The 19156-nt window shown below is 42.8% G+C and overlaps 1 protein-coding gene across 5 annotated transcripts in view; it reads right to left on the minus strand.

The window, feature by feature from the left end:
* The window catches only part of XRCC5 (X-ray repair cross complementing 5), a 97508-nt gene that overhangs the window by 39802 nt on the left and 38550 nt on the right, over positions 1 to 19156 (minus strand). For 2 of the 5 annotated variants that reach the window (XM_024763221.1, XM_024763220.1), the window contains exons 14-18: positions 11812 to 12008; positions 8002 to 8040; positions 5201 to 5254; positions 3914 to 4007; positions 2362 to 2431 (exon numbers count right to left, since the gene is read on the minus strand). In XM_024763221.1, coding sequence (XP_024618989.1) covers positions 2362 to 2431; positions 3914 to 4007; positions 5201 to 5254; positions 8002 to 8040; positions 11812 to 12008 — 454 coding nt within the window. The remainder of the gene's footprint in view (positions 1 to 2361; positions 2432 to 3913; positions 4008 to 5200; positions 5255 to 8001; positions 8041 to 11811; positions 12009 to 19156) is intronic. The other 3 variants (XM_024763224.1, XM_024763223.1, XM_024763222.1) reach the window with 2 other exon arrangements.

The raw sequence follows: 19156 nt of genomic DNA on the forward strand, positions 1-19156 counted from the left end.
TTAAACAAAGAAGCGTGTAGGAAAGGAAGGCATTAGGAATCAGGAGAAATAGTACTGCTAGGTAGAAAAATCCAGTATTCAAAGGAGACATGGATTTGAATCCCTGTGTGATTTGGAGGGGAAGTTCATTTCTTCCAGTTTTACAGTTTTTCCACCTATAAAATGGGAATAATAATACCTATTATAATCTATATGCCATCGAGGGGCCACTTGCCCTTGTTATTTTCACAAGACTCCTTTAAATCCCCAATTAGTCTAGGAGAAACACTGTTTTCCTAAGATGTAGGCAAATTCTCAGGAATTTACTCTCATGACCTCTTTAGACTCTGGCCTCTGGTGCTCTCAGGAGCTTTCTCTGCTCTGCCTGAAGGACTTTCAGACCCCAAACTGCCTCCTCACCAGTTTCCCCAGATGGAGCATTCCAGCCAAGCATTCCAGAGTTTTACCGACACCGAGTATCTGCAGTCATGAGCTGGGAACGTACTGCAGAACGCTGTGCCCTTACATAAATACATTCACTTCCTCTCCCTCTTACCTGTTCTCCTCACCCGCTTCCCTCCTGAAACTAGCTCCAGTTTTTCCACTTCTACGGTGCTAGCAGCTTCCTCCTCCTCTGAACCCCAGCAATGGCCGACAACCAAGCCTGGGGACACGGACTCAGTCTCTACCCCAAAGACTTATTTAAGTATTATCCCAATAAACATAACTTTCTTTTTCAGAAAATTCTGACACCAGCTGTTGGAGCTCTACTATTTTCTCCACTTGCTCACGTGACTCTGCAGGACCGCTATGTGGAATAACCGAGACAAAGAGTAGATGCCAGCACAATGACCTGAACTAACTAGTAGGCTGCCTTTATAATGGTGATGATGCTACATTAGGTCCCTGAAGAGATCACACCTACACCAACCAGGAAGACCAATTACTTCCAAAGGGACGACCTTTGACTTTGGCTGATGTAATACATAACATATCATCACAAGATAAGAAGGCCTCAATCTGTCTTCAAAAACACAACAACCATGATAGATGACCGAGTCTGTTGACTTGTCACAGCGGTGTTTCTGCCCCCTTCCAAACACACAGTCACAATATGCAGCCTAAGAGACAAGACAGGTTCAATGCTGTGAAAGCCTCCTTTGAGTAACCCAGTTTTAGAAGGAGAGAAATTCTGAAGTACTGTTTCCCCCAATCTTTCTGGAAGCTGTCACTTTAATTTTAGATTTCCTCTTTCTATTTAGATGTAGTTTTGTTTTATGTTAAAACTCAAGGTTTTCTTCTATACTTCAGTCTTTAACAGGGCAAAAAGCTCTTCCCCATTCTCAGAAAACAAAATGTACACACCCCACTTAAAAGAATGCAGATTACCATGAGGATGGAGCTGGTCTTCCTCAGGAAATTCTCATGGGCTTGGCCTCTGTGTTCCCACCAACAAGATTTGGCCTGGCAGATTATATGCTCTCAGCTGGTTATAACTGCCTTTGGGCAACAGCACAGGAAGTCTAGGCATCTTGCTAGGATTCTCACACTCTAAGCGGTAAGGCCCCTAGACCTACGCTAGGTACTATAGATGATTAAAAAGCTGTAGTGTTTCTAGGCATTTAGGACTCATTTCCCCCAAAATGCCAAGAAGTTGGAAGAGAAGGTTCTGTGCACACATGAACATAAACACTCAGAGAAGGCAGCTCGCAGTCCTGACCCTGGGTAGCAATAATGAATGCAATACTGTTACACACAAACCTGCAGGATTACAATTGCCAGCTGCCATTCATTAAAGGTGAATGAACAGGAACCTGAATGCAATCAAGTGAATGAATGTCAGTCTGAGACCCTCTATCCATCCCTCAAAGCTGTTTTAATATCAGCTCAAGCCTAAATGGAATTCTAGGTTATATCTGAAAAGAAAAATGTGAGGACAGGGTCAATTTCAGAAGGATCAAATCTAAGGGCAGCAGTAAGGTCTTTCCGAGATTACTGTCAAGGGGCTGAAACTCTTAGGAGAGAACAAAAATTATATGTCTCAGAAAACAGGAAGATATGACACAAAAACGTTTTATTCCCAAAGGATTTCACTGAAGTGGAACTTAAAGCTCCAAGATTCTGGCCCCCAGTTTTCTTAACAGGGAGACCTACAAATTAGCTTGTCTCTGTTTAGCAGACCTGTGCTGAGTTTACCCTCCTGTGCTCGTGATGTTATCTCGGTGAGCTTACTAACAAGGGACAGTCACAAAGATCCGCCAGGAAAGAAAACTGCTATATAAGGCATTATGACCAAAGGTGACACTTACTAGTCTAGACTTAAATCAGTTAACCTAATTAACCACTTTTCCTTCACTGCAAAGCCTACGGCACATCTCTTACCTTCCTCAAAGCTGGTCTTCTTCTGCCTCACTAGAACACGGAAGTTTTCAGCAGGATTCACACTTCCAACCTAGAACACACCCACAGACAATGAAACTGCAGGTCACTTCTCTTTTTGGCAGCACCCAGGCAAGACAAGACAGCTTAATGTAATAAGTGTGTTCTCATAAAATAGAGGCAAAGACAAAGTGAAGGCCCTTTTCTGTTCATTTTCATTTCTACGGATCTGTTAAAAGCTAGTGGATTCCTGTGGTCAAAGGGCTGTCCTCTGTCCGTATTTTCACTTACCTCTCCTCATGCAAACTGACTTCTTTCCGGAGGGGTCAGAAGTATGACCCAAGGCACCCAAGGCACCAGGCGGCCCAGTTTGAAGGCTTTATGTGGCAGACTGCCTGTCCATCCTGACACCCAACCAATTAGGAACGGGAGGATTCTGCAGTGCAGGGTCAGTTCAGAATACCTTTGTTCCACTAAGATGACACGAGAAATAATAGCCTGATGCTTAATTCACTGAACTGTCCTTCCTGGGGGCTGCTGCTGACCCTTTGGCATTGAAGTTTTGGTAGACTATTCAAACATGCCCAAACTAAACATGTCCCCCAGAGTAAAAGCAAATCAGTGCTAGATGGGAAAGTTTCAAAGAAGAAAATCTCTGCCACACTATACGGCACTTTCTGACCATACCTATGTCTTTTACCTTCCGATCCCAACCTTAATAGGGCTTAAGTTCGGCTCGAGGGGGAGAAGACAATGGGATTCTACAATGGCTGGGAAATGTTGGTACAAAATGTACGAAAGTTTCCAGTCCACTCTGGTATAGAGCAGTCAGAAAAGCTCCCGGAATAAATAAGGTCATGATGCTTTTTCCTTTACTATAAGACATTGAAATAAAATCCAAATCATTTTTCAGACATTGTTTTTCTGAGAGCATTACTTTTTCAGGTGGGGAAAAGGTATGCCCTAGGGCTAGCTATCCTTCCTAGTATATTTGGCTAGTAGTAAGGGACAATTTTTAAGATCCACTGATTCAAAATAATGCCACTTAAAACAAGGCAATACGTTCAAGTTCCAAAAACCATTCCATTAAATAAAGAAGATCTCAAGTGTCAAAGGATACCTGGTTTGGGGAAATCCTAAACTAGTGAAAACTGTTATGAAGTTGTATATTAGAATAAAGAGAATTATACTCTTAAAGCTTACATACTTGGAGATTAAGACTCGTATCATTAACCCCCCCCCACTTATCCTACCATTGTGACTAAACAGAAAGCTGCAAAATGAAGTTACCAAAAAAACTCTACGAAAGTGATGTTTCACGCTGTATATACTATATAGTGCTCTATGTACTATACATCAATATAAATAATTCTATAGGTAATTCACTGACAATAATTAAAGGAAGAAAGGAAAACGTGTGGGATGGACATATATGGCTTATATGTTGAAAGGACCAAGGAAAGTGCTACGTTAAAAGACTAACAAAAATTGATGCAATCTCCCCAAGCCCCAACCTTCCTGAAAGAGGGGAGCACACCCGACAAGTTCTGCTTACACGGGTGACACTGCCTTCAGCCAGGCTGGAAATACTAAAGTGGGCTTCATCTCCCTCAGTCTTCAGTTTTTTAGAGATGGGTCCCTCTTCATGGCTGGAAAAGAAATAAATGTTTGGTTTTTTTTTTTTCTCTCCCCTTAAAACTGAACAAACAATACAAAACCCAGAATTGCTAATGTGAAAAGTATAAATTTATTTTTCAAGACTCAAAAATAAGCAGCTGCACTTAGTCCTCCTTTACACACGGCTGTCTCCCTTTCCCACCCTCTGGACCCCTGACGGCCTGACTGGAGCAGCCCTGGCTTTGTTTCCAGCAGTAGGGAAATCAGAATTAGCAGCTGCATCACAACGCCCTTTCAAAAGATGAAACTGCAAGCATAGGTAATGGAAACTTAGCATTTCAGTATGAAACCCATTTACCCTTCAGTTATTATTTGCTAGTTTCTGCCTGAGAATTGATAGCTATTAGCTTTCCATGTACATAGAAGACCTTTGTGTCTAATAACCTGTCTTCTTCATCGTGTGTGTGAGAGCTTTATAAGCTTCTACTTACAGCTGTCAAAACTTACTAGACAATCCTCAAACATGCAAGAGCTTGCTCTTAGAGAAGTCTTAAACTAAAAAAACCACTTTCAAAAGAAAACTTTTAATCTGTTCCTTCATAAACCTAATTCTGTCTTGGGCAATATGCTAACAGTCCAAAAGCATCTGTGTGATAAGGGAAAGATGACTCGGAGGAAGTATATCAAACATCTTGCTTCAAGTAACAAGCTGGCTTTAACAGCCTGCCTAAAGTCAAAAGGAGGTCAAGTCAATTGCAAAGGAGAAAAAAAATCCAAAGACTCTGCCCATAATCTCACTTAAGCTGCTGAACACAAGAGATTATGAAGATCCTTCTCCCAGACAAATAATCAATCTGGGGCAAAAGCAGCTGTCAAGAAATGGCTGAAGATATGGGAACATATGTATATGTATAACTGATTCACTTTGTTATAAAGCAGAAACTAACACACCACTGTAAAGCAATTATACTCCAAAAAAGATGTAAAAAAACAAAAAAAGAAATGGCTGAATGAGAAGGGAAATTAGTAACTAAGAGTACTATTAGTAACCATTTCTAAATGTGATGTTTTCATTCAAAAGCCCAACTTTCAGATAGTGAGGCTTGAAGAGGTTATCCTAAAAATAAAGCAAAGTAAGACCTAAGTTAGCTTATTCAATGATATTTCAATAATGAATCTCCTCTTACAGCTAGATGAAAGAACTAAAGTAATCATTAGGCCTTACCAAGAATTAAGTTTTATTACTTGACATCTTTCCCATTCACCACTTGCCTTCTTCCTTTTGAGAAGTAAAGAAGAGATAAGGGGTGAGTCATTCAGAGCCCTTTCCTTCAAGGAGAATAAGAAATAAACACACAAAGCCTTGGTGGCAAAAATGGAGGGAAAATGCACAAATCTGAGGCAGCACAAAATTCTATCAGAATTTGAGTTCTTTAAAAAAAAAAAAGTCACAGCCACTTCAGTTAACCTTTGCCGGTTCTTCCCAAGAGAAAGACAACATGGTACTGCTGAAGATTTGGAGGAAAAAGACCCAGATTCTAGTCTCAGTTTTGCCACTGGCTAGCCCTGGAATCTTACACCTTCTTGAAGGTATTGACTGTGTATTAATTTTTGTATGTCTAGAGTTTAGAGTCTAGTAAGTTACTGTCCTATCTGATCTTCAGTTTGTTCCTCAGGAGAACACTACAACAAAAAGTACCATATCAACTATTCACCTATTCTCTTCCAAAAACACAAATTAACTTATATAGTGGTATTAAGAAGCATTAAACATACAAAGCACTATGCTAAGTTCCGAGAGAAATCAAGGTTGAATCACATGAAGAATTTCTTAAACGCTCCCAAATAAGATTCTAGGGAAGGAAGAATAAGGAGACATATATACTAATTCGCCAGAACTGCACAGGTAAAGGCAAGTCCAGAAAATAGCAGAAAGTAGTGAAAATTTAATATGTTTAATAATCTCAAGATTGAATCATTTAACAGGATTTAATTAGGAATTTTACATATATTAAACTCATAATGTCTATCTGAAGTGGGAAAGCACAATGACTCTCATCCCCAAATTATCTATGAGGGAGCTGAGCTCTGGAAGGTACACGTTATCCATGCAAGGTCACAGCAGACACAGAAATGTTAAGAGTTGCTGCATTTGGATGTTGGGACCCTGGATAATTTGTTGTTCTTTCTTCTCTTCTCCTTTTCTTTCATATAAGAGTATAAATCTTTTTTTTTTTTTTTTGCGGTACGCGGGCCTCCCACTGCTGTGGCCTCTCCTGGTGCGGAGCACAGGCTCCGGACGCGCAGGCTCAGCGGCCACGGCTCACGGGCCCAGCCGCTCTGCGGCATGTGGGATCTTCCCGGACCGGGGCACGAACCCGCGTCCCCTGCATCGGCAGGCGGACTCTCAACCACTGCGCCACCAGGGAAGCCCGAGTATAAATCTTGTAATTCATTTATTTAGCCACACATTTACCTAATACTTACTATGTGTGGACCCCTAAATTAGGCTCTAGATTCTAAATATATAAAAGTTAATAATCATCACCTTCAAGAAGTTCAGCCAAATTAAAAAGATAAATATATAAACAGGCAATTAACAAAATATTGTGGTAAGCAGCATATCCCTTTGAGAGGATAGCAGGTAGCTGTGTTGGGCTGGGGCATGAAGTGCAAGCTGGGAAGTAGTGAGAGATGATGATAGAAAATATCTAAACTGTAGACACAAACTGTGAGGAAAGAAAGTGGTTCTCCAGGTAGCTGGACAGACATTTCTCTTCCTTCTGCTTATCTGGGTTTTCTCATTTGTGTAACAGAATTTGGTCTTAAGCTGAAGGTAATGGAAAGCCATGAAAGCAAAGATTTTTAATCAGGCATCCAAGGATGACATCAAGGAATTTGTGAACCACCTAAAACTACATGCAAAATTTACTATGTTAGGGCATTTTCCTGGGGAGAGGGTTCACAGTTTTTATCAGATTATCCAAAGGGTCCATCATACACAAACACACACAGATTAAGAATCACTGCATTAAAGGATTTTAAGGAAGGGAGTGATGTGATCAGATTTGTTTTTTAAAAAATCACTCAGATAGAAGAATGCAGAATGGATGGGAAGGGGCTAAGACTGGAATTAGGGGAATCAGTCAAGGGGTTATCTCAGTAAAGCAGGCTAAAATGAAACCTACATAAAAGCAACGGCAGTGGGCGATGCTAGTAAGAACTAACTCACCATCAGTCACGAAGCCAAGCACACGAGTCAGCTATTGTTATTGTCCCTTTACAATTAAGCAAACCAAGGCTCAAAAGGGCCTGACCTTGTCTAAAGCACACAGTAAAGGGTCCACAGCCAACTGGACTTTTAACCACTCTCCTAAACAGCCTCCTAAAAGGCAGGTATTTGTTATCACAACTTGGCACAGAGCAACTTGTCAATTTTAACCACTATTAAAAAGAAATACTTGGGTTTTGATCCAAATCAATGCTCTTAGCCACTGTACTAACCTGAAGCAAAAGGAGTGAACTTGAGGTAAACCTAATACAACTTGGTAAGCCAGTTACGTGTGGGGAGTGAAGAAAAGGGATGACTCCCTGGAAATTAGGTGTCATTCACTGAAACAGAGAATCACAGCATGAAGAGGGGGTTGAAAGGAGCGTGGAAAGAGAAAGAAGGTGATGAAGTCACTTCTGGACATACTGACCTTGAGTTATCTGTAGACACTTAAGATCCAGTGGATAAGATGGAAGTATATTAGGATAGACAAGATTTTTAGTTATTTTTGGAGACCCATATGTGAATTATTGATAATACAGGTCTTAGGATGTGCAGCCTGGCATAATCGTTGACAGGGTAAGCTCTGGGGTCAAACTGCCTGCGTTTAAATCCATCTCCATCGCTTAACCAGCTGTGATCCTGAGTAAGTTTCTTACCTCCTCTAAGCCTCAGTGTCCTCAGCTTTAAGATGAAGTGAATAAAAGAATCTACTTCATAAGATGGCCAAAAGGATGCAAAGAGATAATACATACCTGTGTCCAATAAATGTCAGCTCTTTCAGAGGAGGAGTCCTACAAAACATCAACATTTAAGGTTGGTGGGGAAAGAAAAGCAGCCCCCAGAGGAATCTGAGAGGGAGCCTGTCAAAGGTTTAGAGAGGAAAATGTGGAGAATCTGAAGTTAAGGAAGACATATGAGTTTCAAGAGGGAATGGATAACTGACAATGTCATGTGCCACAAAGAGGTCAAGAAAGAAAAGGGGGCTTCCCTGGTAGTGCAGTGGTTGAGAGTCCGCCTGCCGATGCAGGGGACACGGGTTCGTGCCCCGGTCTGGGAAGATCCCACATGCCATGGAGCGGCTGGGCCCGTGAGCCATGGCCGCTGAGCCTGCGCTCCGCAATGGGAGAGGCCGCAACAGTGAGAGGCCCGCATACCGCAAAAAAAAAAAAAATGAAGAAAGAAAGAAAAGGACTGCCATGCTTAAGTAAATCCAACAGTTAGTGTCTTTTAGAAGACCAGTTTCAGGGCAGTGGTGCAGGCAGAAGGCTGAGCCAGTGAGTGCTAGGAAAAGAAGCAGTATAGGCTCTTCTGCTAATAAGCCTGGCTATGGAAGGAAAGATGATGATAACAGGGAGTAATTAGAGAGAGGAAACTGAGGGGGTTACTTCATTTTCTTTTAGAGGAAAGAAATAAAATGTTAATGTGTGGAGGGAAAGGAGCTGGTACACAGGGAGAAGCTGAAGATACAGAAGGAAGGAAGAAATTATCAGTGGACTGAGGTACCAGATGGGACAGAAATAGCATCCCAGGACATAGGTGAAAGGATTAACTTGGGACAGGATGAGGTACCCTCTTCCACTGAGGCAGGAAAAAAGGAAGTAAAGGCAGATACAATACAGATATGTTTTTAGGTAAGATGGGCCAGAAAACTGAGACGTTCCCACCTACTGGCCTCTGTTTCCTCTGTGAAGTCACCAGCATGATCGTCGCTACTGCCGTAGTTGGTGAAAATGTGCTAGGGACAGGACTAGGATCTTGTAAATCATCTCTTCACAAACACTATATTCTTACTATGTGTTCGGCACTGTGCCATTCTAGGGTGACAACAGTGAACAGCATATATTACTCAACTAACCTGCATGACAACTCTATGAGACAGATATTCCTATTATCCCTATTTACCCATGAGGAAACTGAGGCTTAGGGAGGATAAGCAACTCGCAACTAAGGTCACACTGCAGAGCAAGGGGACCAACTCACACTGTCTTGACCCTGGAGTCTGAAGTCTTAGCCAGTAAAACCAGGTGAGGTTGGTCTCTGACAGTAAGTAGGGACTGGGGTCTTAGGGGACTTGAAAAAAGTAGAAAACTTTACACTATTTGCATATAGAGATAAAAAGAAATCAAGATCACATATTAGTTCCATAGGCAGGATCAGACCTCAGATGTCCCTATTCTCATGTAAGTTCTGTCCAAGAGATGATGCTTTCATTTCAAGGGTGTTGTTCAGCAACATTAAGGGAAGCAATGCTTTTCTGTGATAAGAGTAATATTCAGTACATTTTTGGAATGCAATGTCAGATGGTACTTTTACCCTCTTGAACTGAAGAAATCACTTCGACACTAGGGATTGAACAGGTTCAGCATGAATAGTAGATCTTCTCAAATAGTCAATGTTTTTATTGATAATGACAGTATTACTGCTCTGGGTTTTGACTACTGCCTTCCCTCCAAATAGTTTAAAGTCCTTTAATATCTGTGATTTTACTGTTATAATGTCTCTTACGATGAGCCTGTTTTTAGATGAAGGAACTCTCATAAAGGTAAAATTATTTAACCAAAATTAGATCAAGAGTGAAAAAGCTGGAATGAAAACTAGAGACTCCTAGCTCAGAGGTCTTTCCTTGGCCTCTGACACTTCCTGAACAGACATTTGCCCCTCCCCCCCAATCTCAGCCCCTCATCCGTATACTGGAAGTATGTACCCTGGACACAGGGATGCTGAATATACACAAAAACACAGCTGGTTGTTAGCAATCTTTCTTTCCCTTAGGGAGACCACCTGTAAAGCTGATTGGAGCCTTATCACAAAAATTGAGTGGCTGTAAGAACCCTGCAGAAGGACTGAGTCATTCTTGAATATAGGAGGTGCTCAATAAATATTTGTTAAATGTGTCATTTCTGCAGTTCTTAAAAACTAAGACTTCTGAGAAGAAATAGTAGAGAATTGGGGTGTGCGTAGGTGTGTGTGCGCAAGATTATTCTCCGGCCCCCCACAGCTAATTTGGCTGTGTGGCAAACCAAACCCATTATGGGGGCAGAGAACAAGAAGCCTGGCAGGCTCAAGCTTCCTGAAAGAGTGAGAGATGGGAACAGGGCTGAAGGTGTAATCACAGCAGGGATCAAATCACAGAACAGCCTTCTGGGTCTAGCTGGTATGTTTTTTTTTAACCAGCTAATTTACAGTTTAATCAACAGGAGGAGGAGAAAATGGCCCACTTCTTTCCCACAATACCAGAAGGTAATCAAGATCATGAACTGGAGCTTTAATACACAGAGAGGGAACAGCCATATGACTGCAGAAGAGACTAAGGCAAGGCTGTCATGGGAAGAAAAGGACTCAGAATTTTACTGAACTGTTCTCTAAGATACGAATCCAGAGGGATCTAGGTAGATGAGGAAAGCAGAATTTTTAGTGACAGTCTTCCTATGTAGAAGAAGCCGTGACAGACTAAAAAGAAACATAAAAGCCTCCAGGATGTGTTAGAAATGTACATGAGAGAATCTTTCAATCCCACGATTGTTTTTTTTTTTCTTTTTCCCCCAATTCTGAGAAAGTTTGGGGTATTAACCTCTAAAAAGCCACCGAAAATGCAAACCTGTCTTTTCAACTTGGCAGATAATTCACTAAATTAACAATTTACAGAACCCTGTAAAGTGAAGGTTTCTGGAAATTACTCAATACTGGTCCAATGGGGTATTTACAAATACAAGCTTTACTTTGTCAATACAGACACAGCCGTAGGAAGGAACTCAAAGAAAAAGGAAAAAAATTGTGATCTAAAACTGAATCTTGGAATGCAACCTAAAGAAATGAGTAAATCGTTTTGATTTGGGGAGAAAAGTCACCAATAATAAAACCAAAACCTGGTAAAATCAATGTCATACACCCAAATAATTCTGGATAAGAACAGCTTCTTAAGGTTTGTTTTTGTTCTGCTTTGAATGGAAACTGATATAATTCTAAACAGACTTGATGTGGGGAAAAAACACTTAATAGCTACCTGAGAGCTTGATCTAAGGATATGAAAACCATTTTACAATCCTTAAACTACACCTCACTAATGGTATAACCAAGCACATCAACACAGTAACAGCACAACTACAGAGGGCCAGGTTTTTCATTCTCCTTCCCATTTTCCCTCCCAAAATCTCACCGATATTCTCCTGGCACCTTACCTCCAAAACGAAAAACCTTACGACTTTCACCCCTCTCCTCTCATCCTTAGCACTTTACTTTAAAAATGTTAAAATTCAGTCTTAGATATTCAAAGATTGTTTGTCTTCCTGTATATATAATTCATCAAGAATCTGATGCTGATCAAAAAGTCAACAACCCCAAAGGTAGCTCTAATTTCTAGGTGCACAAGGATAAAATATATCTACAGTGGACAGATGTGAGAAACCAGGATTTCCAATGCAAGGCTCAAATAGCAAAAGGTTTCTTCCTCCCACCTTTGTGATTCCACAAACCCAGGTTGCAACCCTTAATGCCACAGCCCCTCTAAGACCACAACCAATCTTTGTGTTCCAGCATCACACACAGCTCCATCGAGTACTTACTTATCTGGGAAAATGTCCTGAGCAGTCACTTGGTCCTTTTTCTTGAGGACTTCAGTCAGAGGGAAAAGGGTCTTTATTTTAGAGACAGGAACCTGACATTTAGCTGTCACCTCAGTGGGGGGATCCAGCATATTCAAAATGTGTTGCTGAATTGGGGGCAGAGGCTCCTGGGGATGTAAAGCTCTGTGCAGCAGACACTGTGGAAAAGGCATAAGGATTTTAAAATGCAGATGTAGACATCACACACAGCTTCATTACACTCTTCTGATCAGGGATCCTCATTCTTTAATTTGGGAGGGTTATGGGATTCCTACCATGTGTAAAAGACAGTAAAGAGGGTGGATCCAGAACCGCCTTGGTTAGCAGGATGTTGGTAACGTCTAAAAGCAACTGTAAAACAGATCTAAGCCTAGCAGCACAGTCAGCTGAAGCCATCCTGGAAAGGAGCCTCATCTCATAAAAAGAGGCCACTGCTCTGACTACTTGGAGGATATACGAGGTTCCCTGAGATGCAATTCCAAAAGCCTCTGACAATCTGCGATGATAACTTTTTTTTTTTTTTTTTTTTTTTTTGCGGTACGCGGGCCTCTCACTGTTGTGGCCTCTCCCATTGTGGAGCACAGGCTCCGGAAGCGCAGGCTCAGCGGCCATGGCTCACGGGTCCAGCCGCTCCGCGGCATGTGGGATCTTCCCGGACCGGGGCACGAACCCACGTCCCCTGCATCGGCAGGCGTACTCTCAACCACTGTGCCACCAGGGAAACCCAGATGATAACTTTCTGGTTATAATCCTTTAACCTCCCTTCAGCATGCTGTGCTTTCTCTCTTGCACAACCTTAGAAGACAACCTAAGGTGGATGAATCAGGTGCTAAAGGGGAGGTGCCCATGCTCTGTGAGTCCCAGGATGAACACTGTGGAAGAGATGAGACTACTGGTCTGTCCCAAAACTCCCCCGAGTGCCGAGCTTGGGCTATTCTCCACCCATCTACTCACTTCCGTCCATCTCCACTATACCACTCTTGTCCAGGCACCATCACCTCTCATGTGGGCTACCACAATCCCCTCCTAACTGGTCTCCCTGCATGCATTTTCACGGCTCTACTGTAGCTCAAGTCATCTTAAAACAAGTTCCTTTCCATATCCTAAAGTCAACCCTAACACAGCCCCTGCATGCCTCCCTCCTCCTTGCTCACCCCAGCCGCCCTGTTAGACTGGTTTCCTTCTGCTTCATGCACATGCCAGCTCACTCCAGACTTTGGGTCCTGTGCTTAATGCTCCCTCAGCCTCTTCTGCCTTCCCTTACATCTCAACAGAGCTGGCCTTTTAAAAAATCATTCTGTTCTTTGCTAAATTATCATCTCTTCTGAGAGGATTTCCCTGACACCGTATGAAGGAGCCCTTTACCCCCATGTTACCACCCTGTCATTCTCTATCATTAAACTTGTCTTATGTTTCTTATAGTATTTATCATTAACTAAAATTATCTCACCAATTTTTTAGTTTATCTTTTGTTACCTCCACTTACCCCTTGAAAGTAGAGATCTTGTTTGTCTTGTCTACTGCTGAATTCCAAGTACTGAAAAGAGCACCCCACACATGATAAGCACCCAAAAGGTACTGGCTGAGTGAATAAAGCGCTCTTTCTCAGAACTCTACAGAAGAGGTGACAGAGGTGTCAGGAAGCAGCACCAGGAGTGGGGCCAAGATCAAGCCAGGGCAGGTTCTCCACTGCTTACACAGGTGGAGATCCGGACCGCAAGCCACTCCCATTCAATCACTGACACTGCTTTCAGACTACCAGGCCTTGGCAGTAGTGTTATCTGCCCAGAAAAGTAAGTATTCTAAAAGGAGTGTAGGAATGTAATCAAAAAATGAGATAACCGTTAAGAAAAAAAGAAAGAAAATGAAACTCTCAATTCATTGATGTTTTACTCCCCTTGCTAGAGGATAATTCCAAAATTAGGTTGGAGAACAAGGCTCCTATTCCCACCTTTGAACAATTTATATGTTAGTAATTGTAAAGAAAAAAATGGAGCTGAATAGCTCCTGCAATTTTAAAATTACTGTTTCATATCACAAGGTATATGATTTAAACTACTCCATGGATTGTTTTCATACCCTGTAAAAATGGAAGCTAGACTTCTCGGTTCTAAAAAAATAAAGATACTTGGGCTTAAACAGTAAATGTCATCGAAGAGTCAATGTTCTACAAATTCAGAAAACCCTGAAGTATGTATTAAATAGCAATTTCCTCTAGAAATTTCATGTTCTGCTCCCGATTTCAAGAGACCAACCCCAAGCCTTCCTTCTCCTAGTAAATTCATTGTTTCAGAGCCTGACTCCTGCTTTCCTTTTCCATAATTACTCTACTTTCCCTGGAGCATCAATGACATTAGGCCTGTTTAATGTAAAGCAAAAGGGGAAACCAAAAAGATCCCAAACCCTGTGAATCTACCCCAACCTTCTAATACATAATTTGCAATTCACAGCGCTCACCTTCAGGTCAGTTATTAAAATACCCAAAACAGGACTTCCCTGGTGGCGCAGTGGTTAAGAATCCGCCTGTCAGTGCAGGGGACATGGGTTCGAGCCCTGGTCTGGGAAGATCCCACATGCCGCGGAGCAACTAAGCCCATGCGCCACAACTACTAAGCCCACGTGCCACAACTACTGAAGCCTGTGCACCTAGAGCCCGTGCTCTGCAACAAGAGAAGCCACCGCAATGAGAAGCAAGCGCACCACAACGAAGAGTAGCCCCCGCTCGCTGCAACTAGAGAAAGCGTGCGTGCAGCATCGAAGACCCCAATGCAGCCAAAAATAAATAAATTTATATTAAAAACAATAATAAAATACCAAAAACAGCTTACAAAGCCCTAAATATGTAAGCAGAAATCCAACACCCAACATAGCAGACTACCTCGCAAACACTCTGGGAGATTCTATCTCTGATATCCAAGTGACATTTGTGGGAAAAGAACTCTGAATTCCAGGCAATTCTTTCAAATAGTGTCATCACCCATAAGTCAGTAATAAGGGACCCACAAGAGATGTTCTAAAGCATCACCCTCTCATATTTTCTTAAAGGCCACATTTTAGATAAAGCTAAGTAGGATAAAAATTCAATCAAAAAAATTCCAATTCATTAAAAAAAAAGGTTATGAGAAAGTGACTTTTTAGTAGCTGAGAAGCTGAGATCTCAGTCCTCAAACTACTTAATTTCTCCTTTAAGCAACCGTTTTCCTTGATGTGATTTTTACAATTTGAAAAAGACTAGAGAAAAAACTGCAGGCCACCGTGGCTAGCTCGTAAGTTAATAATATGTTGATTTCAGCAACCCAGTATCAATTATTTAAAAGGGAGTATTAACTGTACACTTGACAAAAGACATATTTTTCAGCATTTCTTTCCAAAATTAGAATTAAATTAACCTCTTGCCAACAAGTTGATTACTAACCTCTCCCTCCTTCTGCCCCCTACTCCCAGTTCATTTACTCTTATTTATAGCTATTTTAAAAGAAAAAAAAAAAAGTCTTCCTGGGTCCTACATCCTCCTGTAGCTTCCTGGATCCTCTCTCTCTCTCTTCCCTTCATCAGTAAAGGTTTCTCCTACAGGTACTGTAATCTGGCTAACGCCCCATCACTCTACTCCAACTGGGCCCTCAAAGTCATCAAAGACTTCACTACAAACCCCAAAGGCCCTTTGCCAGGCTCAGCTCTCTTCACCACTGTGCAACGTCTGATTTGTGATTCTTTCCTTTCCAACACTCTTCTAGTTCTTTCTGTCTCTCTGACCTTTTGGGGAGGGTGGAGGTAGGAACACTGTTTCATTTCTGGCAGCTTTTCTGTCTGTCCCTAATTGTCCAATCACGGTGGTGTTCAGGACTTCATTCTCCCTCCTCCTCACTCAACAGACTCTCCCAGGTGACCTCATTCACTTCTGTTTCTACCTAAAGGAGGAGGACACTCAAATCTATACATTTAGTCCTGAACGCTCTCCTGGGCTCTGCACCCCTATTTCCAACTTCCCACTGAGTGTCTGTACTGGGACAGCCAACAGATAACTCAAATTTAACACTTGCAAGAATACATGAATTACCTTTTCTGTCTGTTCATTCTATATTCCTTATCATAATTAATGGTGACATCATCCTTCCTGTCATCCAAGCTAGGATTCTGTTATCTTCAATTCCTATTTCTCATCAACCACCATCCAGTCCCTTAAGTCCTATCTACTTTACCTTCTAAATTTTCTCCTCTCCACTCTCCATCACTGCTTTAATTCAAGCCTTCCTGGGGGCCACTGCAGGTTTCCTAACTGGTCTCTAGTCCATTTCCCATGCCACCATCAGACCTATTTTCTAAAAATCATGTCACCCGCCTGCTGACAAAATCCTTTAGTGATTACCCACTGCCTACAGGATAAAATAAAAACTACTGGCTCTTCATGACCTGTCTGCTACCTGCTACCTTTTCCACCATTTTCCCATAGAGCCTATTCTCCAGCCAAATGGAACTGTTTGTGGATCCCTAAATACATCACACTTCTTTGTGTTTTCTTGCTTTTGCATGTGCTACTTCTTTTGCCTGGCATGCCCACAGCACATCACACATTGCCTTTATTCCTAAATGAAATCTTCCTGAAGTCACTCACCTGCAAGAATCTCTCTTTCCTCTCATTCCCACAGTATTTTGTACCCACCACTATTGTGCCTATTGGTTTTATCTCTCTCTTCTCCTCTCACTCCTCTGGAGGGGTCCTTTCAGGTAATGAGCTCATAGTATCACCAGCACGTGATACATTGTTAGTACTCAATAAGTATTTGTTTTAGAAAAAGTGAATTCAATTTATATATACCCTAGCAATGATACTTCTTTATACAGATAGGCCATGTTAACAACTCTCCGAGGGGGACCTTCAAGACGGCGGAGGAGTAAGATGCGAGATCACCCTCCTCCCCACAAATAAATCAGAAATACATCTACATGTGGAACAACTCCTACAGAACACCTACTGAATGCTGGCAGAAGACCTCAGACCTCCCAAAAGGCAAGAAACTCCCCACGTACCTGGGTAGGGCAAAAGAAAAATAAAAAGAGACAAAAGAATAGGGACAGGACCTGCACCAGTGGGAGGGAGCTGTAAAGGAGGAAAGGTTTCCACACACTAGGAAGCCCCTTCACTGGCAGAGACGGGGGGCGGGGGGTGGTGGGGGGAAGCTTCGGAGCCACGGAGGAGAGCGCAGCAACAGGGGTGCAGAGAGCAAAGTGGAGAGATTCCCGCACAGAGGATCGGTGCCGACCAGCTCTCACCAGCCCGAGAGGCTTGTCTGCTCACCCGCTGGGACAGGTAGGGGCTGGGAGCTGAGGCTCAGGATTCAGAGGTCGGATCCCAGGGAGAGGACTGGGGTTGGCGGCATGAACACAGCCTGAAGGGGGCTGGTGCGCCACAGCTAGCCGGGTGGGAGTCTGGGAAAAAGTCTGCACCTGCCAGAGAGGCAAGAAACTGTTGTTTTGCGGTGCACGAGGAGAGGGGATTCCTTCCCCGTCTGCCAACAGAAGGCAGAGCACCGCCTAAACAAGCTCCAAAGAAGGGTGTGAGCCGCGGCTGTCAGCTCAGACCCCAGAGATGGGCATGAAACACTAACGCTGCTTCTGCAGCCACCAAGAATCCCGTGTGCAAGCATAGGTCACTATCCACACCCCCAACCCCCCAGGAGCCTGTGCAGCCCGCCACTGCCAGGGTCCCGTGACCCAGGGACAACTTACCCGGGAGAACAGACGGCGTGCCTCAGGCTGGTGCAATGTCACACTGGCTTCTGCCGCCGCAGGCTCGCCCCGCATTCCAATTATAACTACTGTACCCCTCCCTCTCCCCAGAATGAGTGAACCAGAGCCCCCTAATCAGCCGCTGCTTTAACACCGTCCTGTCTGGATGGGAAAAGATGCCTGAAGGCGACCTACACACAGAGGCGGGGCCAAATCCAAAGCTGAACCCCAGGAGCTGTGCGAACAAAGAAGAGAAAGGGAAATCTCTCCCAGCAGCCTCAGGAGCAGCGGATTATATCTCCACAGTCAACTTGAGGTATGCTGCATCTGTGGAATACTTGAATAGACAACGAATCATCCCAAATTGAGGAGGTGGACTTTGGGAGCAACTGCAGACTTGGGTTTTCTGTCTGCAACTGATTTGTTTCTGATTTTTATGTTTACATTAGTTTAGCTTTTAGCACTTGTTATCACTGGTGGATTTGTTTATTGGTTTGGTTGCTCTCTTCCTTTATTTAAATTATTTTTTATTATTTTAATAATTAAAAAAATTTTATTGATTGACTGATTGATTTTCCCTTCTTTTTTTCTCCCTTGTCTTCTGAGCCGTGTGGCTGACAGGGTCTTGGTGCTCCGGTCTGGTGTCAGGCCTGAGCCTCTGAGGTGGGAGAGCCGAGTTCAGGACACTGGACCAGCAGAGACCTCCCAGCCCCACGTAATTATCAATCGACCAGAGCTCTCCCAGAGATCTCCGTCTCAATGCTAAGACCCCGCTCCACCCAGCGGCCAGCAAACTCCAGCGCTGGACGCCCCATGCCAAACAACTAGTAAGACAGGAAAACAACCTCACCCATTAGCAGAAAGGCTGCCTAAAATCATACTAAGTTCACAGACACCCCAAAACACACCACCAGACACAGCCCTGCCCACCAGAAACGTAAGATCCAGCCCCACCCAACAGAACACAGGCACCAATTCCCTCCACCAGGAAGCCTACCCAAGCCACTGAACCAACCTTACCCACTGGGGGCAGACACCAAAAACAATGGGAACTACGAACCTGCAGCCTGTGAAAAGGAGCCCCCAAACACAGTAAGTTAAACAAAATGAAAAGACAGAGAAATAAACAGCAGATGAAGGAGCAAGGTAAAAACCCAAGAGACCAAACAAATGAAGAGGAAATAGGCAGTCTACTTGAAAAAGAATTCAGAGTAATGATAGTAAACATGATCCAAACGCTTGGAAATAGAATGAAGAAAATACAAGTAACATTTAACATGGACCCAGAAGAAAAACAATGATGAACAACACAATAAATAAAATTAAAAATTCTCTAGAAGGAGTCAATAGCAGAATAACTGAGGCAGAAGAACGGATAGGTGACCTGGAAGATAAAAATAACTACTGCAGAGCAGAATAAAGAAAAAAAAATGAAAAGAATTCAGGACAGTCCCAGACACCTCTGGGACAACATAAGATGCACCAACACTTGAATTATAGTGGTCTCAGGAGAAAAAGAGAAAAAGAAAGGGTCTGAGAAACTATTTGAAGAGATGATAGTTGAAAACTTCCCTAACAT

The sequence above is a fragment of the Neophocaena asiaeorientalis genome, unplaced genomic scaffold (assembly GCF_003031525.2).
Source record: "Neophocaena asiaeorientalis asiaeorientalis breed wild unplaced genomic scaffold, Neophocaena_asiaeorientalis_V1.1 scaffold86, whole genome shotgun sequence".
Classification (NCBI taxonomy): Eukaryota; Metazoa; Chordata; class Mammalia; order Artiodactyla; family Phocoenidae; genus Neophocaena; species Neophocaena asiaeorientalis.